Raw genomic sequence first — 27,500 nt, 5'->3', positions numbered from 1 at the left:
TGCTCATACATGGAATAGAAAAGATGGTTTCTTCTCCTAAACATACTCATTATACTTCACCTTACAAAACAAAATATCAAGAAAACCACTGACTCATAACAGAAATACTAGTTGAAGCTGAATATAAAAAACGTATGTTGGATCGCATGTTGGACTTGTCAAACCTTGATTATTAAGACAATCTTTTCAATTGGAATTCTCTTTTCACATCGGCGTGTTTTTTTATTATACTTTTTATTTACAGCTTTACATTACAAACATTGACCTTTTTCAGACTGGAATATAAAAGTGAAAGATCTACACTGATGGCTTTTTTTTTTGTGCTCAGCTTGATAGCATGAAGTTTTATCTCCACTAAGACAATCTCTGGTCACCTGAGCCCAGCGTGCTCAGAACAACACTCACAGTATTTACTAAAGAATTCAATGGCATTTTTGCTTTTCTGCAGTCGTTCTTCACAAGGTTTGTCTCTGTCACCGGTCCGGTTTGCTTTTCACGACCACCAAGCAAGACGCGGACCTCAAAGTGTTCAACCTTCCACGACTTTGCTGTATTTCCTGAGCAAACTAACACACAGAGCAGAGTCAGGAACTTGCAGGACAGCACACATCTTGTAGACGGAAGGGGGGAAAATCCTTGGGAGACGCAGTTCCACACGTCTCCCTTCTGTTTCTGTGTGGGGCCTCTGTTTGATGAGGGAGAGGCTAGCCTGCCAGATGGACGCTCAGTCTCTGACAGACAGACATGAATCCTCTGCTTGGCTCTGATCATTATCCGTTAAAGACTCGATGCCAAGACTCTTTTCAAAGCCAAAAGAAGTCCTGACTTATGTTGTGTGTGTGTGATTTTTTTATAATTCTTATTTTATTTAACCCCAGGCTCCCCCAAAAACATAATTGTCTTTGTTCTTGGGCAGGTACATCCATATGAGAAGGTAGCGGAGGAATGTCAGTGTCTTATGCAGGTGTAACCCCCTCACCACTTTGTAAAATGTTGCTCCATTCTCTGTCCACCTTCAAAGGGGCCAGGGATTACCGAGGAAACAATACACAGATAAAATATGCCTAAATACTAAACATTCAGTACATCACAGTTTAGCGAGGATATATTTTTGTAAAGACGCTGACTCTCTTTCAAGGCTGTATTTAGAGCATAACATGGGATACAATGAGTAATTAGAGATAACGCCACATACAAACGCCACACTAGAAGAGTATGTTTCATTTAGCACCATGTTGTTTGAATCATACGTAGAGTATATGTGAATTGCTAACCTGAAGGTTTCACTCTCAGGTTCAGACAGAAAATGTGGGGATCTTACATAAAACATTGAATGGGATTAACAGACTGTTCGTATCTGAACGGTTCAAAAATAAAGTGAGTTTTGAATGGGCTACAGCACAGACCTTGGTAACATGTTCTGCTTCAAAGCACTCTAAAAGCCAGCAATTCTGCTGCCGTTTTGGTAATTGGCTCATATTCTGTCCTTCTAACTGTCCTCTTGTCTCCTTTTGGTCCTTTCAAAAACGGAGAGACTCGCTGTCACATGGCAGGCTGCTCCAGTACACCACACGGCTGATTATGCACCCTCCATTCAGGTCAACCTTGAGCTTCCCGAGCCTCCCGCTCACACAGGCGTGGTCCTTCGGTTCACTCCATCCTTTAAATCGTTTGGGAAACAGTTATGGACCTGCAGGAATTCAGCGCTGCCCTCGTGCTCGGGGCTGTACGTGTTCTCAGTCACGCTGTCCCTCGCCAAGGCATACATGGACAGCTCATCCAAGTGCCCGCTGGAAGATGTTGCCCCCTTCATACCGACCGCAGGCGAGTTCTCCCTAGAGGCCTCCGTGGAGTGCGAGCTGGCGCGCGACGTCCGCCGGCGGTAGCGGAAGCTGGGTATCCTGGAGTACGGCGAGGAAGTGGAGAGCGAGCGGATGAACTCGCGCCGCGCCTTCCAGCGGACCTCCTTGTTCTTCTCGATGTAGATGTTGATGACGAGGACGGCGACGGTTTCGGCCACGATAAAGGAGAGGGCGCCGAAGTAGAACGACCAACCGTAAGAGTAGGTGTACTTCTTGTCGTCGTCTCGTTTGTCACTGGGGTCCCCGGCGTTGCTTGAGATGTAGACGATGATGCCGATGATGTTGCTCAGACCTGATAAAAGGGAAAGAAGGATGAATCTGACTCGCCATGAAAAAAAAGTCATGACTTGTCTATCAGAAAGGATGAAACTCATGAGGATACTAAAACCTGTTCATCACCTAATGTCTGCATGCAGGAGTCTCGTCTCTTCTGATTCCCTTATGTATGATCATCGTCCATGCATGAGTGTGACAATCTTTAAGTACGGTGTAGGTCCATCAAGCTGCATTGTTCCTTTAATATTCCACCCTACATGATTGCAGCTCGCAGTGTGTGTGTGCGCGTGTGTGTGTGTGTCGTTCGTCTTACCTGCGGCTACAAAAAGAATGCCTGCGCTAAGGAGTACATTGTTTGTCTTGTTGTACACTTTCCCCACACCGACACACAAGCCTCCAAGCATCAACAGGGTGGTGCTGAGGATGGGGAACACGCTGGAGGCCCGAACTATGCCTGCAGAGAGACAGAATGGATTATTTTAAATCAAATTAAACAGGTTGCATTTTGGTTGTGGGCATTGCAAAGGTGTCAACCTTATGGTTTATTCACAATATGTGAATAAATTCAAGGGGTCTGAGTATTTTATTTAGTTTTTATGTAATAAAGTGACAGAAAACAGTGCATGACTCTGAACCTTTACAGTGACACCGCTAAATATGTTTGCAGCACAAATAACCTAATTAGTAAGTAATGTCAGTATGTGCAATTTAATCTCAGTGTAAATCCTGCTGTTCTGCGAAGGCCTCTGAGGTTTGCTGGAGAGCATTAATGATATAACAGCATTATAAAGACCACACGAATCAGACCAGCAGGAGATGCATTTGCAAAGACATTTAAGACATTTAAAACAGAGTATAGCTTTGAAGTGATGTGCAATCCATTATAAAAAAATGGAAAGAGTGGCACAATTGCAAACGTAGTAAAAAGGGCCCCTTTCCATAAATCAACAGGTCATGAAAAGATAGCATTGATCCGAAAAGATGCCAAGACACCAACGGTAACTCTGGGGGAGCTGCAGAGTTCCACACCTCAGACGACAGAATCTGCAAGAACGACTATTAGGTGTAACCCAGACGAATGTAGCCCTAATGCAGGCAAAAAGAAAGCAATTATTGAATAAAAGCCATGAGATATCCTTTTTGGCGACCAGTGTAAGAAAATTTTGTACTCTGACATGATCAAAATTTGACCTTTAAGATAAGATAAGATAAAATGCTTTATTTGTCATTATACATACAAGGTACATACAACAAAATTTCATAGATCAGATGGAGGGTTAGCCTGAGCTGCTGCTACTGAGGGCGCTGCCACTAATGGCCGACCTGACCAGCATTTGGCCCTACATCAGAAATGCTAAGTGTAAATGTAAGTACATGCCAGACAATTATGCACCAGATCCCAAACAAATAGACATTTTTGGTTATAACGTGACAAATATGAAAACTTTCAATAACTATTCGTACTTTTGCATGGCACTGTATCCAACTGAACAGTTTTTTGAAATACAAATAAAATGTATTATTGTGTTTGAAGACCTTATCTATTCAATCCTACTCGGTCTCGCTCTTGGAAAACTCACATTATCATTTATTCTCTGAATCCTTGTTGTGACAAAGCATGGCTAATCAGCCGTGGGTTGCAATAACAGTACTCAGTAAAAATCACCGCCCAGAAAAAATTATAACAAAAAAAAATGAATCACCATTTTCCCTTATACAAGGTTGGATGAGTTTTATTCAGCTGTGTGGTCTTCCATTTAGTCCTGTTTTCATTTAGTTTGGCAAATGGACTTAACCTGGACTGAGACCAAAATCTGATAGGTCCCCTTGTCTTTTATTGTATTTTAGTCAGATACTGATTCTTCTGTCATTTAAAAGAAGATCCTTTACAAACTGAATATTTGTTGCACACAAACAGTGTGATTATACAGAAAAAAATACAATGTTTCAATAAATGCATGTGATAATGTGTTTGTATCATTCAGTTTCATTTTAATTTTGTACTTCATTGGTTTCTTTGTGATTGATGTTTGGTTTAGCTGTTTGCCAAGTGTGTCATTACTGTTTGAGTGCCCTTTTCTTTTTATTTCAGACCAGCACCGTGTTTTAATTAAGAAAGCTAACGCCTTATTACTATAACCTAAAAATCTCCCTGACACCATACCATGCCATCAGTGTACAAAGCTAACAATTCTTTATTCTAACAAGGCATTTTTTCTTGTAAAAATAAAACTGCATGTCATGCCAAGAGTTGTAAGACTGAACATTATTTTCCTCTCTCAAGCTACATTTTATTTAAACAACATTCAGTTATGGAAGGCCCTTCTTTTAAACATACCCAATTCAGTTCAAAAAGAGTAAACCTTTTCCTACTTTCTATTGTTATTTAAAATTTCTGTAGTAATTTTTCCACATTTTTTACATTTAGTAGCAGTGCACACATCTGTGGAAGCCTCTCTTGCAAAAAAAAAAAAAAAAAAAAAACTAAGCTAATTTTTTACTCCATGTGCTGCACCAGAGGTTTGTTTCGGGCTTTTGAATTAAATAAGGATAACCACTGATTATGAATAAAAGACAACAGACATATACTCACAGAGATTGTACACCCATAAGTAAAAGGCTGAATTGCTTTTGTTTTTCATGGGTATTAATTATACTGGACATACTAGCCGTAGTGGTAGATAACATCCCTCTGTCCAGACAAACATGTGGCTGCTGCAAAACCAACAGTTGAAACAAGATTTTTAGGTACACTGTATAAAAAACACGCAAAACGTGTTTGTATTTCTAAATGTCAGAATAATGAGAGAAGGGATTTCTTTTTTACTTTCTGCCGATTCAAAATATTAAATGTTTTTTCTTAATGTATGGTAGACTTCCCAATAAATTATATGGCTATGGTCTCATGTTTTGGGAATCCTTCCACAAGCTTCCCACAGTAGTTTGCTGGTTCCTCCTGTCCCATCTGGTGTAACTGACTCAGGTTTGTAGGCCGCCTTGCTGACACTTCTCTTTAGCTCTGCCTACAAATTATCTTTGGCGGTAGTCCCAAACCCTGGCTCCATCAGGGCCCATTGTTCTGCATTTTTTTCCAGATATGTCTCAGTTTCAGGACAGCTGATTAAAATGATTACATTATATGCTCAGCATGCTATCGAGTGCTGAAAAATCCGTTAATGGCCCATTCCTTTGAGTCAGGTGTGCGGTAGCAGAACGACACCTAAGACATGCGGGACCTGAGATTGTGGCTTTGTTTTGAAAAATCCAAATGCTGACTGTGTTGTCCCTAACAGCTACACTGTAACCAATTTATCTATATTCTGAGGGTCAGTTTCCATTTTTGTTTGGCCGATGACTTAAGATGTTGCTTCAGTATTTCCGCATAATGTAGTTCCAAGAAAAGCCAACATTACATTACATTACTATTACTATATTACAATACACTTTGGGCAATGATATCTGACTTGCAAGCTTCCCCTCGTTTTCTTCCAAATGTAATGATGGTCATTGTGGGAAACATCGACTTTGGTTTCTTCAGATCGCAAGGAATGTATCTAGAGCCGGGATCTGCAACCTGTGGCTCCAGACCCGCAAATGGTTCTTTGAAACTTCCACAATGGCTCGTAAAAACTTGCTGATGAACCAACTTATGCTTTTACATATGAATAAAGCAACAAAAGCCGGTTTTTGCAGTTTTCCCCCATGGAATAATTGCAATGAATGTCCACAACAATTTGGCACTTAAAGTACCAGTAACATATATGTTTTAGAAATACATTTTTCTTGTGATTAGACTGGAAATGATTGGCCTTTTTAAACAGCATCATCCATAAATACCAACATCCTATTGAAAAAACTGTATCGTCCTATACCTTGTAAACGCTTAACATTTTTCTTTATTTTAGAACAGAAATAGAAATTAAATGATGGTTCTTAAAAAAATTACAACCAATTTCCTATAGTAGATATTTATCAAAAATGACAAGATCAGTTTGGTTTTTTTTTGTGTTTTTTTTTACAAAGGTCATTTAATATGCAGCTCAAATGGAGTTATATTCAACTGGACTGAGGTAAGAATGGCTCTTTTGATTGTAAAGGTTGCAGACCTCCTGATCTAGAACTTAGGGTCTTTGTCAAGGGGAATTTGAAAACTGTAATCTTACTTTTTTTTTACGCTGATTTTGGAATAACAGCTTCCTTAACACTAACCCCAACCCTCGGCACAGGATGTGGGTCAGGACATTGTCTTTCCAGCTTTTCCCAGCATCTTCCCAAGATGGGAATGCACAAATTTAATACCATGACACATTTATCTCCAGGTCTCTGAAGTGGTCTTCTTCCTGAAAGTTATAATGGATGGACATTCTTATGCTCTTTTTTACTTGCCAATAATCATTTAAACAGATCGACCAGGCACCTTAAGAACTCAGGAAATTGCACTAGTATAGATGAACCTGAGCTCAGCAGATCCTACCTTCTGTTCTTGATATCTTGCCTGATTTCTTCTGATTCCCCCGTGATGTCACACAAGAAAGCAGTGTGAAAGAAGCGTGTTTAACGTGTTGCCTTAAAATACATCCAGGGTGTGCTTCCACGTTAAACAACTGTTGTGAAATGAGGTCGCAAAGAAGCTCAGAAAGCCATGGCATCATCATCTAGGCTTTCTAAAAACGTTTAAAGGCATCATAATCTTACAGTAGGGAGACTTCTGAATTTAAAGAAGGCTTAATGGTTCTCTAAAAAGCTTTCTCTTATTATTGCTGGCATTTAGCAAATAGAAATAATTTGTATGATGAACTGATCTAAAACAAGAATAGCTTAGTCGCGTTTAATGTCAGCCAGTAAGAGAAAAAAATGGTTAAGCGAGACTTTACATCTGGAGTCTGTGATGAATAGCAGAGATATCTCCGCAAGTAATAACTGGAGTAATTGGGTAGCGGTTACCACAATCACATCTTCCCATGCAGTAATGTAGAGGCAACGTGAACCAATCAATGTAAAAGATGCTGATGATATTATTATTTTTAAATCAGAGAAGCTCAGAGGAACGCCCTATTCTCCTCAACTGAACTACAACCTGCAGACTGTCTCATCAAAGGCAGTGCTGCAGATATCCGCCTGAGAAGTGCTGTCATCCCCACCCCCCACCTCATCACCTCCAACCTGCTGGAAGGAGGTGATGTGGGGCGATCCCTGTGGATGGACGGCTGCCATTCTGGTGGAGAAATAAAGGTTGCGGCTGTCAGCAGCTAAAGGTACGGGAGATTTTTTTTGTTAACGCTTGTCTTTTTCCATTTTGTATTGCCCAGATCTGGAAAGGTTGGGGGACGTGTGAACATCACTCACTCACTCACTCGCTGGCATATGATTGGATTCATAGGCCAGTGCACTGTTATTGTTCAACCCAAACATAGAGTGACAGCTTTCAAATAGCCAACCTGTTTCACTGCTGATGACCAGAGGGTTCGAGGCTTTGTGTGTGTGTGTGTGTGTGTGTGTGTGTGTGTGTGTGTGTGTGTGTGTGTGTGTGTGTGTGTGTGTGTGTGTGTGTGTGTGTGCGTGCGCGCGCGGACTGAGGTGGGTGATGGACGTATAGGGAAGAGAGGAAAATACACATTATTTGCAACATTTACATAATGCTTCATATAATGTAATGTAATAATACAAAGTGAAATTTTAATGATCATTCTCCTATTTATTGTATGTGTAGTTTTTTTATGGGTAAAAAATATAAAGAAATGACAATGACTGCAATTGCCATAAATGTGATTATTTTCTGTGGGCAACTATACCATTGTTTATCATGACTCGTTTAGTATCTGTCTGCATTTTCTTATCACATAATAAATTGTATCTAAACAAGATGTCTTGAAGTGTTTCATTATAAACAGTATGAGTGCATCTTAATGAAGATGGCAAAAAGATGGCAGATTCCTCTACATGAAGTTTTATCCACTTTTGATCTCATCTTAAAATCACATTCTAAGATAACAAATATGACATATTTAGATGACATATTGGCCTTTTTGAGGACAGGAAGAGACACCGATGTCAATGAAAATGTTGAGTGGGGAAGACTTACGCAGCAGATATTCAGAGCTGTCTGTGTCGTAGTCGTTGTCGTCAGGAAAGTGGTTGATCCTGTAACAGCTGCCTTGATTGATGCCTGGAGCACAAAATAATAAAAAAAAATTAGTCAACATAACAAAATTTAAACAATTTCCAAGAAAGCAGTATCTGCTTAACTCATTAGTTACATAATTCATTCAGCACATTTGATTCACATTTCTTATGAAGTTGTGATAAAAAATAATACCCTTTACTTGAGCTTTTTCTTCCGTGAGAAAGAAAAGAACATCCCATGTTAAAAAAATAACAGTTTATTTTAATCAAATCACAATAATCACTAAAATCCCTTTAAAATAAATTATCGTCACAATTTTGGGGGTTTATACTATATACTATATTATATAGTATATACTATACTAATCAGAGTTTCTGGGAAGTTCAAATTTGTAATTAATTACTTTGTGTTTCTCGGCTGGCCTGGGAATGCCTTGGGGTTCCTCCTGAGGAGCTGGCCCAAGTGGCTGGGGAGAGGGACGTCTGGGCCTCTCTACTGAAGCTGCTACCCCCGCGACCCGACCCCGGATAAGCGGAAGACGATGGATGGATGGATGGATGGATGGATGGATGGATGGATGGATGGATGGATGGACGGATGGATGGATGGATGGACGGATGGATGGATGGATGGATGGATGGATGGATGGATGGATGGACGGATGGATGGATGGATGGATGGATGGATGGACTTTGTGTTTCCCAGGGGGTTAAATGTGACATGACAAAGAGACTCTTTGCTTGCAGCCATAAACCAGTAGGCTGGAGGAGAACCAATGAGTATCAGCCAGCACCAATGGGAAGGCAAGTAAAAGAAATCTCCATAGCTGACTGATCGAGGAGTGTAGCACAGAAAGGCATCTTGGGGTCACCAAGTCTCCATAACAACAACCGTTAGATGTTGTCTACGTGCTGCATGTTTTTTTGGGGAAGGAAAACATGCCAGACGGAAGCCTTTTCTGTCCGCGCATCTTAAAGATAAGGATTTACAGTTTGCAAAAATGTATTTAATCTTCAACTAGGGCTTTAGGCCATATGCTTTAGGACAGATAAGACTACGATAGATATTTTCAGGTCCAAACACTCCAGGTAGGTTTAGCATGGAACAAATGATGATTGTGCTGAAAAGCTTCATGACAGCGTTTAAGGAGGCCCCACAGATGCTCAATAGGCTTTAGGTCTGACGACATGCTTGGCCATCCCAGCACCTTTACCCTCAGCTTCTTTAGCAAGACAGTGGTCATCTTTGAGGCGTGTTTGGGGTCGTTATCATGTTGGATTACTGCCCTGCAGGCTCAGTGTCTGAATGGAAGGGATCATTCTCTGCTTCATTATGTCACAGTACATATTGGCATTCATGCTTTCTTCAATGGACTGAAGCTCCCCACAGCTGGCAGCACTCATGCAACCCCAAATCATGACACTCCCTCCACCATGCTTGACTGTAGGCAAGACGTACTTGTCTTTGTACTGCTCGCCTGGTCACGCCTGACACCATCTGAACAAACTGAGCTTATCTTGGTCTGATCAGACTTTGTGAAATGGTTCCAGTGATTCATGTCCTCAGTTGGCTTTCTTATGCATCACCTTTTGAACACGCTTCCATCTAGGATGACAGCAATGCCGACCGATTTGATCCAGTGTGCGGCATGTGGTCATTGATGGCTTTGTCTTGTGCAATTTTGAGGGAACAGCGCATTTACACTGTAATACAAGCTACACGCTGGCTACTTTACATTGTATCAAAGCGTCATTTCCCTATTAACATTACATGCATAAAAGCTTTAGCATAATAGAATAATAGCAAGGGTGCAACTGACAGATTAGTTATTTTTCTCCTCTGGGGCATCTTTGCCCCTCCCCTTTCTAATGAGCCCATAACTGTAAGGAGACCAATGATTGTGCCACTTGTGATTTTGTTAAAGTAATTTTGTTCTGAAAGTGGGGCTTTTTTTTCCGGACTGAAAAAATGTGCTCAAATTAAAGGTTGGATTTTTCTACATTTGTGTGTGAGATTCTGGTGCTGCAACAAAAGCTTGATTTATTTCAATGTTTGTTACACAAACAGAGCCTGGCACTGCATATCTGTTTGGCTGGCACCAGCTTTCAGGCTGCTTGGTAGCTGAAATCGGTGTCAACGTTGCCTTTACCTAAGATCTAGGGTTTAGGTAAACTGTGTCCATCAGAGTAAGACGCTTGAAGTATTTGTGCCAGCTGCACAGCAAAAAATTATAAACTAAAATACTTTGTCATACACAAGCATTCATAGGTTATAATAAAAATGAAAATGAGCTGTGTAAAGTATAATGTGCTGGTTTATACTCAATTTTATTGTGCCCTTTTGTTGTATTATGGGTAAACACAGTTGAAATGGCTAAAAACCACCGAGGCGGATAGAGACCCAAACTAGCGTGTGTGTGTGTGTGTGTGTGTGTGTGTGTGTGTGTGTGTGTGTGTGTGTGTGTGTGTGTGTGTGTGTGTGTGTGTGTGTGTGTGAAAAAAAGCAAGCAAGTGTGCCGGTACGTGCCACTCTAACCAATAACACTATAGTATCACTCAGTTGATTCTTCTGGGCAAGCCTGACAATTGTACGCAATCAGTGACCCCTTTTACCGCAACACTTTTAAGGCGTTCTGGATGTGGCTTTGTTGCACATCTGTGCTGTGTGTAAAAAAAAAAAAATCACAAAAGGGAATTAGGGCTTGAAGATTATCCACTGCTGATATGGCAGAGGCTGTGGTGAATGAGCCAAATTGCACGTGTGAAATTGGAGGTGCAACTCGCTTACTAATGCTAGCATGGGATGCCGTTCTTGCAAGCCAGAGCAATCTTTTGACGCATATGCTCATATGCATATAGCTTTTTTTTTTAGAAAAACCATAGACTATCCCGTAGGTTCTCTAAAATTCAGTCTTCTTGTCCTTTTTTGTTGATTTTTTTGCCAGTAGTGCTACCTTTTAAAATGGCACACTGGTACATTTTACAGCACACAGTTTTAGAAATCTAAATAACCCTGAAACTCCAAATTAGCCGTCATTCAGCTGATTCTTAACACGCGTCACCCTATTATTTGTATTATTTGTGCATAAATTGTGTTTTTGAGCTCCTGGCCTATTTAAACAGGCCAAACAAAAGCGGCTCAATGGTGCATCAGTAATTAAAACCTGTAAACCCGTCCTGTATAACATCCTTTCTTTTACATATTGTGCCCCTGTAACTAAAAATGCAAAGACACCATTGCTGTTCAGGAAGAAAGTTTAATATAAAGGTGAATGGGCCCTTGTAAGCTTTTCTTAGCTTAATCTCTGCATCTAAGAAAGATTTTTCTAAATCAAAGAACAATCCCTCCTTCAGCTTCTGTACGTGACGAGGCACAGCGAATGAAAGCTGACCTACCATTCAAATACCAGCCTTCAATTACCGTAGTTTCAACAGATATCCGACAACTCAATTTTACAGGTGTCTAAAGGTGAGCTGCATAACCGTGATTGTCTGTGGCACAGCTCTTAAGGGCACAGTGGCTTTCATTAACTAGGTCTGCAGCCTAATAAGGGACATCAAATTAATTAGTGTCAAATCAGTCGGCAGAAATGGAGCACAAGTTTCTGTGTCTAGTCACTGGTGGAAAAAAAAAAGGGCTTTGTACTAAATTTAAGCCATAATGTGAGACTTCAGTGGATAGCTAAAAAAAAAAAAAAAACAACAACACACAGACACCTCTCCGGTTCTGATATTTGCTGTGTAAACACCAAATCATGCTGCAGGGTTTGTAGCAGATTTAATATGTGCATATGTGTTGCATTGTCTTCTCGGCAGAATTCAACTTCAAAGGGATTTTTAACACATTGTTTAACACCAGAGAACACATTTCATCTGTGAAGACAAAACGTTACTATTCACTTTGTCACTATATCTACCATGTTTTTTTTTTCCCTGACCAGTTCCAGCAACAACCTGTGATGTGATGCATGCATTTGTGAGTTTACTTTTTTTTCCGCTGCATTATCAGGACCTTTGCTGCATTATTTTAGACCTTTTCAAAAAACAGTAGTCCTTCTGGAGACTGAAGGGCTGCTTCATTGAGATGTTGCACTCTTAAAAAGAGATTCGGCCACTTCTTGCTGTTGCAGCTGAAGTTGCTTATCACTAAGCTTTCTTTTCTTAGGGTGCTCATTGAAACCACTAATAATAGGTCAGTAACTGGTGACGTAAAGTGAGAAACGAAGTCTGGCCTTTTTTTCTTGCATTTGCACTAAAAAAATAAGTATAAATGAAATATGTCAACTTCACGAAATATTTCCAGGTTGCAGGCAAGACAAAGCATAATTAAGTGCTACAGGGTTTTATTAACACCCTGTGATTGACTGGTGACCTGTCCAGGTTTTACTCCACCTCTCGTCCAATGATGGCTGAAGATAAGCACCAGCAACCCTGCAGGGATATATGGCTATGGACGATGGATGGATGGATGGATGGATGGATGGATGGATGGATATACTAACAACAACACTACCCAGAGTTGATGCAGTTGCTAATAAAATAAGACTTGATGTTGTCCTTTCCAGAGAGCCATTGAGAGTCTGAAACTTAACTCACATGACAGATGTTGGCTATTTTGAGCATCAGTGAGGTGGTTTAAAATGTTGAGGAAGCACAACATTTCTCATCATGGTTGCTGATCATAACCTACTCAATAATTTCATTTCCCTTGATCTGAGTGCAGCATTTGATACAATTCCCCACAGCGTACGTACTTCTCAATAGGTTATCTTCCACTGGAATCACACATACCCCACTTGACTTGCTTTACTCGTACTATCTCTCCTGCCACAGTCAGTTCACCTGCCTTAAGTCCTTCTGCTCCATCCCCTTCCCTGTTACATCTGGTGAGCCAAAGGGTTTTGTCCTTGCCCGCCTTCTCTTCATCACCTACCCTCCTCTCCCTGACCAAATTTTCCGTAGATTCAGTACTCACATTTTTACTGTTTCACTTATGACACCTGATTGTGCCTTTCAAGGGCAGCCATTGCCTCTGGCAACACCTTTCAAAACAGAAGTCCTTCTTGTTGGACCCAAATCTATATCAACCTAGGGTGACAGATTTAGTTTTTCCACTTGCCAGTTCCTCAGTTTCTCCTTGCCCTCAGGTCAAGGGGTTGGATGTCCTCCTGGAAAAGATTATACTTTGAATCTCTTATCAATAATATTAGCCAGTCTGCTTATTTTCTTCTTCATAACATTAATCATACTACATCACTCCCTCAACCCCCCATTCCACTTCTATCATTGCCCACAGTGGTCCAGTATTCAGCCACATGTGTCATCGCTAAAACCACTAGACTTCAACACAATAACATTGCTGCATTCATATAAAGCCATCTACATTCTCGCCCCTCGTTATTTGCCATCTTTTTCCTGCAATGCTACTTCCACGAGCTCCCTCGGTGCAACATCCTAACTTTTGAAATTGAGGAGCAAAAATGGTTAATTGTGCCCAATTAGCCATTTTCCATGGAGAAGTCCACTTGCGCGCTTAGACACACCCTCCGTAGCACAGAGAGAAAGCAGAGGAAGGACAGGCTACATATATCTTTGGATATATCTAATTTAGTGCCTCAGAACATCAGCGAGCCTCACATTCTTCATAATTATTTTAAGTATCTCTTGAATCAATATGAATATTCTTGCATGCTCATTATTATTATTATTATTATTATTATTATTATTATTATTATTATTATTATTATTATTATTATTATTATTATTATTATTATTGTTATAATTATTATTATTGTTACAAGAAGGAAGTAGAAAGCAAACTAAAATGTATGTGGCATGCCGACTGTTCCTTCGGGCTGTCACAAGAGGGAGTTTACCATTAGGAGATAACAGGAAGGCTAAAATTATTGCAACGATTTTGCTCTATAGTATTTCATCTGTTCTAGAACATGCTGGATTTGGAAATTGTAACCTTGGGGTCTAAATTCACTACAAGGAATACCTCAGAGATAACAGATGCAGCCTCCATCATAATTCAGTGTTTATGTTGAAATAATAGTGAAATCATGTTCTGACACCAGCTTCTCTTTCATACACGGTGTGACATCATTTCTGGTCCTGATAATTAATAAGAATAATTAATGATCCATTATGACTGTGGAGCTCTTTAAGGTCCCTGTATAGCTGCAGTTATTTTTTTTTAACAATCTATTACGCATCAAAAAGTTGGAGCTCTTTCCTATTTCACTTTAAATTACACCAAGCTAATGTTAGATTGAAATATTGTTGTAGAAAATAACTGAATATCTTGTGATGTGGCATACTTCAATGAGAATAATCTTTATCGAACTGCAGTCTGCCTTTTATAAAGGAGTAAAGGGATATGAGATTAGTTCTTTATATTTGTACATATACCTTTGTTGTGAAATTGACTGAATTTGTAAACTTTCAGGACTGTAGAAGAAAGTCAGTTCTTTAACTTCAACATGAGGAGGAGAAGATTACAGCTGCTCTAAAAAGTGTAAACAGGCATGTTAAAATGTCAGAATCTTGTGTAAAAAAATGAGGCATTGCTAAATTATTTTTCCAAGTTTTTCCCATGTGCCGTTTGATATTCATCCTGTACAACTAAAGTGACAACAAATTATTCGATTCAAGAAAAAAACCTTGAAAAATATAAAGGTGCCTTGTTGCAAAATTGTGCATAACATCAATTTCATACTTTGCCGAAGAATCTTTTAAATCCCTTTCAACCTTCAGTCTTCTCTAGTATGCACCTGCCAACACTTATGGAGGATCTATAAGTGTAAATATATTTCTACTGTTGACATTTTCTCATTTGCATCCTGTAGCTCAGGCATGTCCAAAGTGCGTGCCGGGGGCCGTTTGTGGCCCCTGTACTGATTTTGGGTGGGCCCCCAACTGCAATTCAAGAAAGTTTTGGTCCACCAGCAAAAGTGTCTGATGCAGATGGAAACTTTTAGTTTTTAATTAGGGCCAAATTATTACATAAAAGTTCAAATCCTACAATTGAAAATTAAAAGTACAGCACAAAGTATTCATCTTTTAATAAACACACTTTTGAAATTCTCTTTAATTCCATAGATTCGTCTATCCAATGACATTTAATTACTCAAATGCAGACTTTGGTGCATTCAAATCTGCTTTGAATTCAATTACTAAAATTGACTAATTACACCAAGGGTTTTCAAAGAACAACTGACCCATACTGTTCTTATATTGCTAGACCAAAAAGGGTTCAATTTATTGTTGTTAAAGAGTCAAATTAAATTATTCAAAATTATTTCCTAACTAGATGACCATCTTTTAATATGACAAATCAGCAAAACCATTTTTTTTTTACCTTTGGATCTATAAAGATTTACACATTCATTCTTACAAACAATTTGAGTGATTTAATTCTTTAAAATGATCATATTTTGTGGAGCAGGTAAAAAATTAACATATTTTTTTGTTGTTTTTTAAAATTGCATTCCTTTTTTGGCTCTCAAGTTCCTTTAACTTCACAATTTTGGCCCATTTAACGAAAAGTTTGGACACCCCTGCTGCAGCTAAACCCGCGGTTTTCAGATATGTTATAAAGGATCAAATCAACCTCATTGTGTAAAGGTTTCAGTCAGAGAAAGGATCAACAGCATTATATATTTACACCATGGCACTGCAAAGGCCCCTTTACCAACTACTGGAGACAATATGGGACAACGGCAAAAGGGAGAAAAACTGAACATTAATGGATGAAAAGATGAGATTAAAACTGGTCCGAGAGGCCATCAGCAACACTAAAGGAGCGGCAGGAATTTCCAACAAGTTCTTTATTTTTTCCAAAAACAAGTTGCCTTGACTAATGAGTTAGACTGAGAGACAAAATTATCTTCTTGCAAAGAAAATATTCAGGTCTCTACCAAAATCTTTTAAAATGTCTTATGGTCTGATGAAATCACATGTAAACATTTGGCACAAATGCAACTCTGCACATCACCAAAAGAACAGCGTTCCCACTCAGTAGGAAGATAGCTGCATCATGCTCTGAGGTTCCTTTTCTTCACATTGAACCGAGTATGAGGGATTGCTGCAAAGCCATGGACAATGCAGACGACTCTCCCTGATTGTCGAGACTTTGATGCAATCAACTGGTTTCTTTATATAGGAATTTTTTGACCAATCTGTATAATATGATTGAATTTGACTTTGTAAAGTGCCTTGAGATTACATGTTTCATGAATTGGCGTTATATAAATAAAATTGAATGGAAAAATTGAATTAAATCTTTGTCTGGTCGAAAGCACAAGATGAAGATGGATTTTAATTTTTTCTAAGCAAATGTCAAAATCAACAAATAAATGTCTTGAGTAGAAGAAAACAAAAGTTTTAGAATGGCCTAACCAGAGTCCAGCACAAAGACAATCTGACGGGTCACCTGAAGACAACTGGGGAGAAGAGATGTCTTCAACAATTTTGAATCGATTTTGATAAAAAGATTTTGAGAACTTTTGCAAGGTACGGCGAGAACATATTGTCAATAAACTTGAAGGTGTGAACACATATGGTAAATGGACTGACTTATATAACGCTTTTCCAGTGATGCTGACCACCCAAAGCACTGTTGCAACATTAACTTAATCACTTTATTTACTTCTTTACATTTTTGTTTTCATTTGACATGAATGTATGAAATAGGTTTTGGAATTATTTATCATGCTCTCAGTTCTTTCTAGTTCTGAAAAGCCTGGCGTTTAAACGGGGGTACGGTTTTGAGACAAACTGTAAATAAAACAGAAGATATGAAGAAATGAATTAGCAAAAGCATAGACAGTAAAACAACAAAAAATATATGTACCGGATGCCACATTAAAGAGGGTTTCTGTCAGCAATCAGGGAAACGAAATTAGCAAAAGGGAATCATAGAAAAAGCCATGGGAAAATCATACAATCAGGATTAAAGCACGGTTGCGGAAATATTTGTAAGTTAAGGGACAAACAAAAAAGTGCTTATCAGGAAGGGAAAGTGCAAGAGTAACAAACTGGAAATTAATTATGCACACTTAACATATCAAAAGAAATAATGGGTTCTCTGGCTCTGACTAGAGTTTTAGAGCCCCATACAGAGCCTCTCCTCCTGTCCTCCATGGCAACCACTGTGAGTCTTTAATAAGCTCATTTACATAAACAGTCTCCAAGGATGCTTTTTGACATTTCCATTGTATTCTGATACCCATTAAATAAGAGATAGCACTTCCATGAATCAGCCCCCTTAACAGATCTGTCAACACAAATGAACAAGACCATAAACAAGAATGTCCACTTCTAGACAAATGTGCAGATAAAAATGTATCATTGCTGTGGCAGCGCTGGAGCAGCTGACAACAGAAGGAAAGTTCAGAGCCAGCATCCTGAAGTAAATAGTACTTCCCTTAATAAACAGATTGTTAGACGAGGGTGTTCGAGGTGTTCTTCCATATTGATTCAACTTTTGTGACCTGCTTCGCATACTTCAGGGTCACACAGTCAACGGTTTGGACTTGTGGTACGTCAGCACATCATAGTAGCAACAAAGTGACACACCTTATAATTATTTGGACCATTCAGAATTACCAATTTACCAACCATTATTTACGTGACCAGACTTCAGTTTCACCAGAGAAATACCGACATGCAACACCTCCCACCTTCTGTTGTCCAGTTTTAGCCGGGGAACAATGGCTCCCTCCCTGCTACTGTCAATGGGACAAACGCTGCCTTCAAGGTTCAAGCCAGCGTCCGCCTTCCAACAATGCATCACAACTTTTTAAAAAGCTATCATTAACAAAAAATCTTCAAGCAGCAGAATAGGTATAACTCTGCTTCAATGATATCACAAGGCAAAAGCCTGGAGAACAGTCCCTCAGTGGCCAGAATAATCTATTTTTTTATGTGGACTTGGAAAAAAAGAGTGATCAGACCATCCAGAAGAATACAATGGACAACGAAGGTTATTTTTCCTCCATCGCGTCTTTTATATTCTGGAAACTAAGTAGCATAGCATAGCATTAGCGCAAATCACACAGCATGACACTGAGACATTTCCTCCTGAACTCCATTTTCACATTTTATCCTGGGATTTGTTCACATTTTTTGGAGTTTATCTTAAAGGTTATTTTATTAATAGGTATTAGTTCTGCTTAAAAAAAGGCTCTTTCATGCAAGAACATGTACATATAAGACGCGTTGTACAGAGCACAACAAATTTTGGGCCGAGGACAATAACTGAATGTCTCATCCTGGTTCATGAGGGAGAGGTTAACTTGATTGATGCATCTTCCAGGTTCGAGTGTAACTCACCCTAACGTAAAAGCACAACCCTGACCCCAGACAAATTTTGAAAAATGCCACCAAAGTAGGCGCCAAGAGGCAGTGAAGGGGCAGGGCTAAGTGTGATGATGATTGTTGGGGGTTATGCAGGGGGCTGTGGTCAGGACAAGGGGAAAGGGACCTGTTAAAACGTGGAGCGATCAGGGCAATACTGGTGTTTTTGCCACAGATGCTTTGTGGGGCCCGGTGGGCCTGAGCGTAATCTGTTCGAGCCGCTGGCTCAGCAAAGCTCAAAGCCAGGGATGCTAAAGCAGTAGGCGACACAATGGGTGTGGTTTCTGAGTGGTAAAGTGATATTGGTAACATCATTGCTAACATGGGCTAACATTTAAAGCAGTAACAAATGCTAAACACAATCAATCAGTGCTCTCACTGCTCTTGATTCTGAGTCTGACTCGCCACGGGGTCTGACTGAGATGCTTTTATACTCGTAAACAGGGCTACGATGACGAAAACATGTAGCATTTGAACCAATAGAAACATTCTACTGCAATAGCCACTGTTCAACCCTAAGAGGGCAGCATTAAGAGCGTTTTAAGATAAATATTGCAGAACTAAACAAGTTCACATGAAAATGCAAAAAAAAAATATATAAAAAATCCGCAGTAACATTAAAGTAGTATTCAAATATATCAGCAAAAAAGTTACACTTTAAACAAAGGAATGCTAGTTCGCTTGCAACACATGCCAGGCCAAATGCTTTCAGCTTCCATTTAGAAAATCCTAACTTCTTTGTAGTTTTTACGCCACATTGCACCCTAGTTACACTCATTTCAAGACAGCCATTGCCACTGTAAATACTGTATAAAGAATGCTACTTTGTAAACAATAGTTTATTTCATTTAGCATAACTGTTTTTTTTTTTTTTTCATTTGCTGTACTGTAATAAATTGCACTGTGCATTTGAAAGCAGAGGTTTGTCATTTTATGTGTCTATGTTGTGATGGCCATGAGGCATGAGCTTAAAAGCTTTTGCAAAATAATACTACAATGACATTGTGTGCTTGTCTCTCATGAACACCATGATCTAATGTCGAATTAGCGTTTTAACCATTCTGTTTTGATTTTTACTAAAGGAAAAGGTAAAAGAACTCAGATTGTTCTCACTTTGTTTATGTCATGCTTTAAAAGACACAACATGAACAGTTTCACATTTTGTGACATGACAAACACAAACATATTTTTTATGGGAGTTGCAACAGATTTTATTTAGTCGTATCAGAACATGGGCTGCGGAATACACTTTTTATTAGTAAAAGTAAATGTTCACCATATCATTTTCCTTCCAATGATGTGCTTAATTTGTTGTGGTCTATTCCATAAAATCCCATTGAAATGCATCATTTTGTAGTTCCAGCATGGCAAAGCGTGAAAAATGTGTTTTGAGAACTCAAAGTGTTTGTGTTTTGGCGTCTGCCCTCACTGTTTGATGATCCCAACGACACTTCTGGTAGTCTGTCATCATTTGCTCCAGTAGTGGCATTAAGCTCGATGCCCTCACTTCCTGATTTTAACACTTAGGTGGTTTTGCAGAATGATTGATGACCAAACCGATCAAAATTGACGTTTATATTGCATATTAGCAGAAGTGTGAAGCCTTTAGTGGGCGGTACACATATATATTGCTGTAACACATGACAGCTTCATAACAAACACAAGAAGTGTTTCAGCTCTGGATTTACTTTACTCCCTTCTTTGCCAGGACCTCCAACAGAGAGTGTGAACAGTGATGAGAGCGTTCCAGTTTTACAACAAGTGGGACGATTAGGTCTTTGTAAAGCTATAGTCGAGACTTAATGTCCAGCACAGACGTGTTCCCACAACTATCACCGACTTTCCAACACATGAATTTATTACTGTGGAAGCGGGGGGAAATCGGGACCGCAAACAAACTGCTCTAATTTTTTTTTCTCCCTCTGTCTTTCAGTACAAGCGAGAATGAGAGAAAAGCAATTTTGGCGAAGACATCAGTGATGCAGTGTTGATATGACTGACAGTTGGTTAATTAAATTGTCACCAAGCTGCAATTTCTTTAAACACAGCTTGGGTTCGACTGTGCATGTGTATCCAAGTTGTTGGAGGAAAACTGAGATCTTGTGCCACATGTAAGCTGTTGTAAGGGCTGTTATGCACAGTCAATTAAAAATGCACACAGACAATTGATTCTCAATGTGGTCTATATTTATGAGGGAATTGCTCAGAACTGTGTAAATCTTTGAATGCATTTCAGGATTCTGCAACTCTTTGGTATTTTTAATGATGATTAGGCATTTCCAGCTTCGTTTAATCTCATTTTCCAGTAGTTTGTATAAGTTGATTTATTGATGATGGACATTCATTCTGATTAAATATTTTACAAAGATTGCTCTGCATTTCAAATAATCCTAAAAAAAAATCAAAATGTAAACTTTGTTGTGCTGACTGTGGCATCTGTAGTTGAAATTAATCAAAAGGGTTTAACACAATCAAAAGCCAGAATCAAATATGGTTAGCAGAACAGCTGCTACTTTTAGACAACAACAAAAAAAAAAAAAAAAACATTGGACCCAAAATACTGCTGCTTTGACTCAGTCTTTCCTCTTTCAAGACAAGAAAATAGCAAAACCACTCTGATTCAGGCAGACAAATGGGCATCCTCAGCATTTTCCTGCGAGAGGGAAAACAGCGCGAAGGATCTACCCCAGCTGCGTTAACACGTAACAAAATACATGTTTTAGCTTCTCTGGGGTTCCCTAATTAACATTATATTTCTCAATGTCAAAAACTGTGCTTAGTAAAAACACAAGCAGACATTTTTCTTTTTCATTTCTCCAGCCTTGTAAGTCACGACCGATGGTTAAACATTTATACCGGACATTTATTGCATAATTTCTGAAAATTAAGTCTTTTTTCGAATAGAAAGCAAAGTCGCTACATAGAATTCAGGAAGTGGGCAGGGTTGTAGAGGTGTCCATTTAGTTTTTGGAAAAGATTTACCAGTCAGAAAAAAGGACACACCTCAGGGGACTCAGCAACAGTTTGATAGCCCACCGGATGACATCATGGCTTTGTAAGCTTATTATAGGTTAATTCAAAGAATTGCAGCTAAATGGAGGTACACTTGTGAGTGTGTTTCAATGTAACTCCTGAAACATACTGCTTCCTTGTTTGAACATTTTAAAACAAAAATAATTGTGACCCTGCTTAATAGCTGTGTACAATGTCCACGTCTGAATGAGCCGTACTCATCTGTTAAAAAAAAGAAAAAAAAAAAAAAAAAGAAACAGTTACAGTATATGCAAGCAGAAACACCATGGGAATGTCCAGTTATCTGTTCAGTAAGGAAATGGGTTTTGTATCTCAGTGATGAACATGATCTGGTGCAAAATCTGCATATTAACCCCAGAGCAAAAGCAAAAGACCTTTCAAAGATGATGTCTGAAGTTGGTAGGAGAGCGCCATCATCCACAGTGAAACGACTCCTGTACGAGCTAGGCTACCAGGCCACCCAGCAAGGAAAAGGCGATTATTCCAAAAGCAACATAAAAAGCCAGGTTGGATATGGCAAATGCACTCAGGGACAAAGACCTTAAATATGGAGGCATATGTGCTATGGTCTGATTAAAATGAAATTAAAGGTTTTGGCCATAATAGCCACTGTTGTGTTTTGAGGAAATAGGGGGAACTTGCAAGCCTGATAATATTATCCCAACTGTGTACAGAGGTGGTATTATCATGTGTGGGCATTTTACTGCAGGTGGAATGGTATACTTTGCAAAGATGACATTAAGATGAAAGAATATTGTGTTAAAATACCTTGCAGCATCTCAAGAGATCAGCCAGGAAGATGAAAGTTGGGTACAAATAGGTCTTCTAAACAGACAATGACCCTAAACATACAGTCAAAATTTTGGCAAGGACAACAAAGTCAGTGTTTTGGAGGGGCCATCCTAAGGCCCTGATCTCGCTTCCACCAATTACCAAAGATTTGTACATTTGTGCGTGCGTGTGTGTGTGTGAGCATGATGACCTACAAATCTGACTCAGTTTCACCAGACCTGTCAGGAGTCCTGGGTCAAAATACCAGACAACTGAAGGAAACCCAAAGTGTTTCACCCAAGGCAATTCTACCAAATACTAAATAAATATAATGTAAACTGCTGTATTTATAGAAAGTTTAAAATAAATTGTCATTTTCCTTGAGCAAATGAAAACATTTTTGGTAACTCAAAACAGAAAAAAGTTTAGCTTAATATTTGTCATTTATTTTATGTAAATGCCTGGTTTTAACTGTACAAAAACAAAATAATCCGCTAGATTGATGTATTTGCATCGCTAACATGTTGTTTACTGTGTAAGGGACACAAAAATAAAGATTTGTCATTTAAAATAAGAAACATATAGTGCAACTTATAGCAGCTTATCTGTTCATCCTCTTAGATTCAAGGGGGCATATATTTTTAAATATTTCCACTACTCACTGTGAGCAATATTTTACCGCAATATTTAATTGGTTAGTATTTTCCTTTGTATGCTAAGTAACTAAAATGCAAACTACCTAAGTGCTAAGTCACAATACATTTATTCTCAACATCTCAAATACAGCATATTTTAACAATTTATCAAAATCAGTCAATGATTTAGATGTTGAAAGTGTTAATAATTAAAAGTTTCCCCAAACTTGAATTAAAGGACAGATTTTGCACGGCATTTTTAGGGTTTTCTTTCCAGCTCTGGTTGCTTTAGAAAGCTGTAAAACTGAATGCAGTGACGCAGGAAAGGATTATTAGAATGGAGAAGTTGAACCTTTGCAGAGATGAAAAGAAAAAGGGAACGTGCACATCAGAGGACGGGAGGATGAAGTGACCGAGGTGGAAGTTATGGCCTGCTGGCTAATTAGAGCCCCCGCACGGCTTCTGGATAGCTACATTTTGATTACAGACCGGCTGAGCGTGGTTAAACAGCAAAGTGACCTCCAACCTCCTCCTGCCCCCCCTGACGCCATCTAATGTAATGTAACGCCTCCTCTCAAAAACACGCATCATCCACCCAAAGCCCCCTGAAGAAAAAGCAGCTGCCTCACGGCACACACCGATCCACCGCCAGCTGAGGCGTTTGCTTTAAATATGAGGCGGCTAATTAGACAGTCAAACGGGTTCATTCACGCTGGGTGAGGTTTGTGGGGGCTGGCCTCACAATATTAATGCCGTGAACTAAAGGTGTCCTTCTCATCTCATTTGAAGAAGAGGTGAGTTATGTGAGCGTGTTGCCCTGTAAACAGTCATTATTTGTTTATTGGAAAGGCATAAGGACCGAGGGGTGCTGACCAGGTGCTGCGTGTCTTCTAACAACGCGTTGCCACCCAGAGACGTGTGGTTGCCTTACAATGTTTAAAAAAAAAAAAGAAAAAACAGGCCGATGTTTTGCCCGATAGCTGTGAAACCTTCAACGACTGTGTGTTTGTCCTTATGACCGGAGGGTTGTGTGTGTGTGTTGGTGGCCGTGGCGGTGGTGGCAGGGGGGGCTCTTCATCACTTGTCTTTTCCTCTACACTTAAGAGTCTCCATGACAACGGAGCCACCTCACAGCAGCTGATAGTTTTTGGCGACGCCACAGAAGTGAAAGTATCTTATCACAACGCACCAGGATGCTCATCGCATCCGTCCACCTTCGCCTCAGGACGAGCCCGGCACAGTTCCATCGCGTGACAGTGTCTGTGTGTGTGTGTGTGTGTGTGTGTGTGTGTGTGTGTGTGTGTGTGTGTGTGTGTGTGTGTGTGTGTGGGCTAGAATGAAACGGCAAATGTGAAACTTGGATATAAGAGGGAAAAAAAATTTGTAAAAAACAAAACAAAAAAAACAACAAAGGGAAAACAGCCTTTGTTGCAATACTAACTGATTTACCCACAGGCAGTACAACTATATTTGTACTGAATAAAAATATTATGTTTGTGGCAAAACAACAAAAATATGTCAGATTCCTTTAAGTGACAGAAAATGTATATTCTTGATCATTGCTCTTCAATTGTAATTGCACAGAAGTCATGTTGGGCTTGAGGGTCATGTTATCCCAGCAGTGGGGCAACTGGATGTGGCTTACCCCACTTCCCCATTTTAGTCATCCAGACTGCACAAAATAACAATCACTAAGGCAGATTCTGAGAATGTGAGTGTGCAGTTAGCTACAGATGTGGGTTTACTGTCTCTTTCTGCCCCTGCTGGTAGCCTGGGAGGCCTGCATCCAGCTTGGTTTGCTTTTTCCTCATCTGGTCCACATTTGGGGCCAGGATCAGTGTGCTGGTTCTCTTCCGAAGTGTTCTCTGTGTTCATGGGTAGACCCCGAGACCCGTTTGGTCTGGAAGGGTTGCCCCTGGTGTCACGGTGTGACTCTGTCTCCGTGGCTGGAATCAGCATCTTGCTTGGGGATGTTTAGTGGATTTTGCTTTCTGTCAGGGTTGGGTCTCTTGTGATAGTCGTCTGTGGGATTCTAGGTGCTACACATGGGTGTGACCTGGTGGTTCTTGTGCCGTGGCCTAACTTAGAGGCATGGCTGGGGCCTTTCTTTGGTAGAGGGAGATGGGAGCAGGTGACTAGATTGTGTGGAAGTTCTGAGTGAGTGGGGAAGTGGGGAGGATAAAGGTGGGTCCTCGTCCATTTCCACCCCGCCTCTTGTGTCAGCGCCTTCCTGAACCAGATTCTGACATATTGTGCCATTCATTTATTAAACTGTGCAACAATATATCAGGATATTTCAGAGGATATTTGATTTCCCCTATTTTGCACCGCTAACCTATCTGTGACACTGCAAGGCAACCAGACCCACAAAAGAAAGAAAAGGAAAGGAAATGCACAAAAGAGACATCATTCTATGTAGATTTCTTTTATCGTTAATTTCATGGCTGCTCCGCCTTTGCCTAAACGTTTGGGATTGACTCCACCTCCTATATTTCACTCATGTTCCTGCCTGACTTTATTAGCAAACATTGTTTTAGTCTGAAATTCAGCTGCCTTTAAAAATCATTAAGTAGAATAAGATTGAAACTGTCAATCGAGTTCTGTACAGATTTGCCCTTTAATATAATAAATTGTGATAAAAGCTAAAAACCAAGTGAAAGAAAAATCTCCCTTTTTTTCTGCATGTGAATATATTTTATAGAATTTCAGTAAATGTCTGAGTTATGGCAGACGTCTGTGCCACATGAATCCATCCAGTCTCAGCGATTCTCTCATTGATAGCCGAGGGAGAAGTCAAGGGGTGGTCGGAAGGAAGATTGGTCAATGAGCGTCTGTCTGCCTCTGGAGAAAGACGTCACTGCCAGCGCACCTCCGGAACACCAATCCTTTATATTTGCCCCCCGAAAATGGAAGCGAAAACGTGACAAACTTAAGTGTTTATCAGATGATCCGTCTCAAATATACCTATCCATTATTTTGCGCTTTTTGCTCGGACATGACGTGAACTCAGTCATCTATTTTTAAGTCACAAGGCATGTTTCCATAGCAATTTCATGGATGTTGCCAAGCAACGCAGCATTGGATACAATAAAGACATGAATGAAAGTAGACTAATAGCGCGCACATTTCCTGGCAGCGAGAGTGAATGGGCTCAGACGCGCCGGCTTGGCATGGCATTCTTTCGCAAGGATTTATGTGTGGGCTCAATAATGAGGTGTAACAGTTGGCACGTAGTTTGTCTTGCCTTTTTCAGCTTAAAATGCCAATCATTGCCCCAGTGCATCTTTACATTCGTATTTGTATCCCTTAAAAGTTATCTCCCTGTTATAACGATGTTCAGCTGTGGAGTCATCTCCACACAGCAGCAACCGACGTGCGTAAAAGGAATGCGTCCTTTGTGCGCGCAAATAAAAAAGCGTAAACGCTACCTATATCTTATATGACGGGCAAATCCAGCTGACCTGAAAAAAAAAAAGTGCAGACATATTAAAGTTTGAGGCAAGCTTACCTTCAATGCAACAAATTCTCCACAGTCCCGAGTGTGTGAGATCGCCTTTTTTAGTTTTGATCTGAGTCTGGGTCTCGTCTGTGGTGGCGTTGGTGCCATTACAGATGTACGCCCGCGAATAGAGCCAGTAGTCCGTGCCAATGGCGATGGTCATCAGGCTGAAGGCGGCGAAAGCCCCGGCTGTGGCCAGCAGCGTTTGAACCCCGCGGTCACACCAAGCCATGGCGCTTCATACTAGTTCGCACACTCCCCGGTCCAGCAGCATGCGCGCACCAGGGCGCGTCAGGGCGCGGGTCTTCTGGTCATACTTGTGTTGAAAAGTGGAAAAAGACCACAGACTAATGAAGCCACTGTTCGTAACGTTCAGCTGACGTTCAACTTGATGAAAGGGCACTGTTCCATCTGAAGAAAAAAAAGGAGGGCTTGACAGCAACGTCAAAACATTTCTAACCTCCTCAGCACTTCGTTAAACTGTTTTCTTCTCCTCAATCATTGTCTCGGGGCACTTTTTTTTCTGCACCAACACAGACTGCGTCTCTGATAAAAACCCATCTGAACGAGCGCTACGTCAAAAAGACTCTTAAGTGAGACCCCACCCTCATCAAATCTAACCAATGAAGGAGATGTGCGTTCAAATGAGTAAAAAACGAGAACTGGCATCTGCATTTGAATTTACTGTCACGGCAGCCACCCAATTAAAATACAGCAGATTCTATAAGGGAATGTAAATAAGCAAACAAAGCCAGTGACACGTGAGACGTCTCCACGCTCCACGCTGAATTCACATGTCAGGAATATAACCAAACTCGGAGTCACAGCTGTCACAGGGGAGGAGAGAAATAATGGCATGCTTTGACACAACGATCCCTGTGGCGCGCAACAGCCAAACAACCGAACGGGCTGTTCAAAGCAATTAGATGCTCAGCCAGT

General features: G+C 40.1%; 1 protein-coding gene across 1 annotated transcript; it reads right to left on the bottom strand.

Moving 5' to 3' along the window:
- Nucleotides 1–310: 310 nt before the first annotated feature.
- Nucleotides 311–27,291, bottom strand: cacng4b (calcium channel, voltage-dependent, gamma subunit 4b). Its single transcript, XM_036148254.1, has 4 exons — nucleotides 26,571–27,291; nucleotides 8,221–8,304; nucleotides 2,452–2,592; nucleotides 311–2,154 (listed from the first exon to the last, which is right to left on the bottom strand). The coding sequence occupies exons 1-4, from the start codon at nucleotides 26,791–26,793 to the stop codon at nucleotides 1,628–1,630; spliced, it is 975 nt and encodes a 324-aa protein (XP_036004147.1). The 5' UTR covers nucleotides 26,794–27,291; the 3' UTR covers nucleotides 311–1,627.
- Between the last annotated feature and the right edge of the window lie 209 nt (nucleotides 27,292–27,500).

This window comes from Fundulus heteroclitus, chromosome 16 (genome assembly GCF_011125445.2).
Source record: "Fundulus heteroclitus isolate FHET01 chromosome 16, MU-UCD_Fhet_4.1, whole genome shotgun sequence".
Taxonomy (NCBI): domain Eukaryota; kingdom Metazoa; phylum Chordata; class Actinopteri; order Cyprinodontiformes; family Fundulidae; genus Fundulus; species Fundulus heteroclitus.
Note: the sequence above shows the minus strand (reverse complement) of the source record. Positions and strands in the feature narration are given on the sequence as shown.

Excerpts from the sequence above, each read along its gene's own strand:
- cacng4b (XM_036148254.1), bottom strand. The coding sequence starts at position 26,793 with ATGGCTTGGTGTGACCGCGGGGTTCAAACGCTGCTGGCCACAGCCGGG. Across the intron at positions 8,305-26,570 it reads GAGAATTTGTTGCATTGAAG|GCATCAATCAAGGCAGCTGT; the intron begins GTAAGCTTGCCT and ends TTTGTGCTCCAG. Across the intron at positions 2,593-8,220 it reads CAGCTCTGAATATCTGCTGC|GCATAGTTCGGGCCTCCAGC; the intron begins GTAAGTCTTCCC and ends GTCTCTCTGCAG.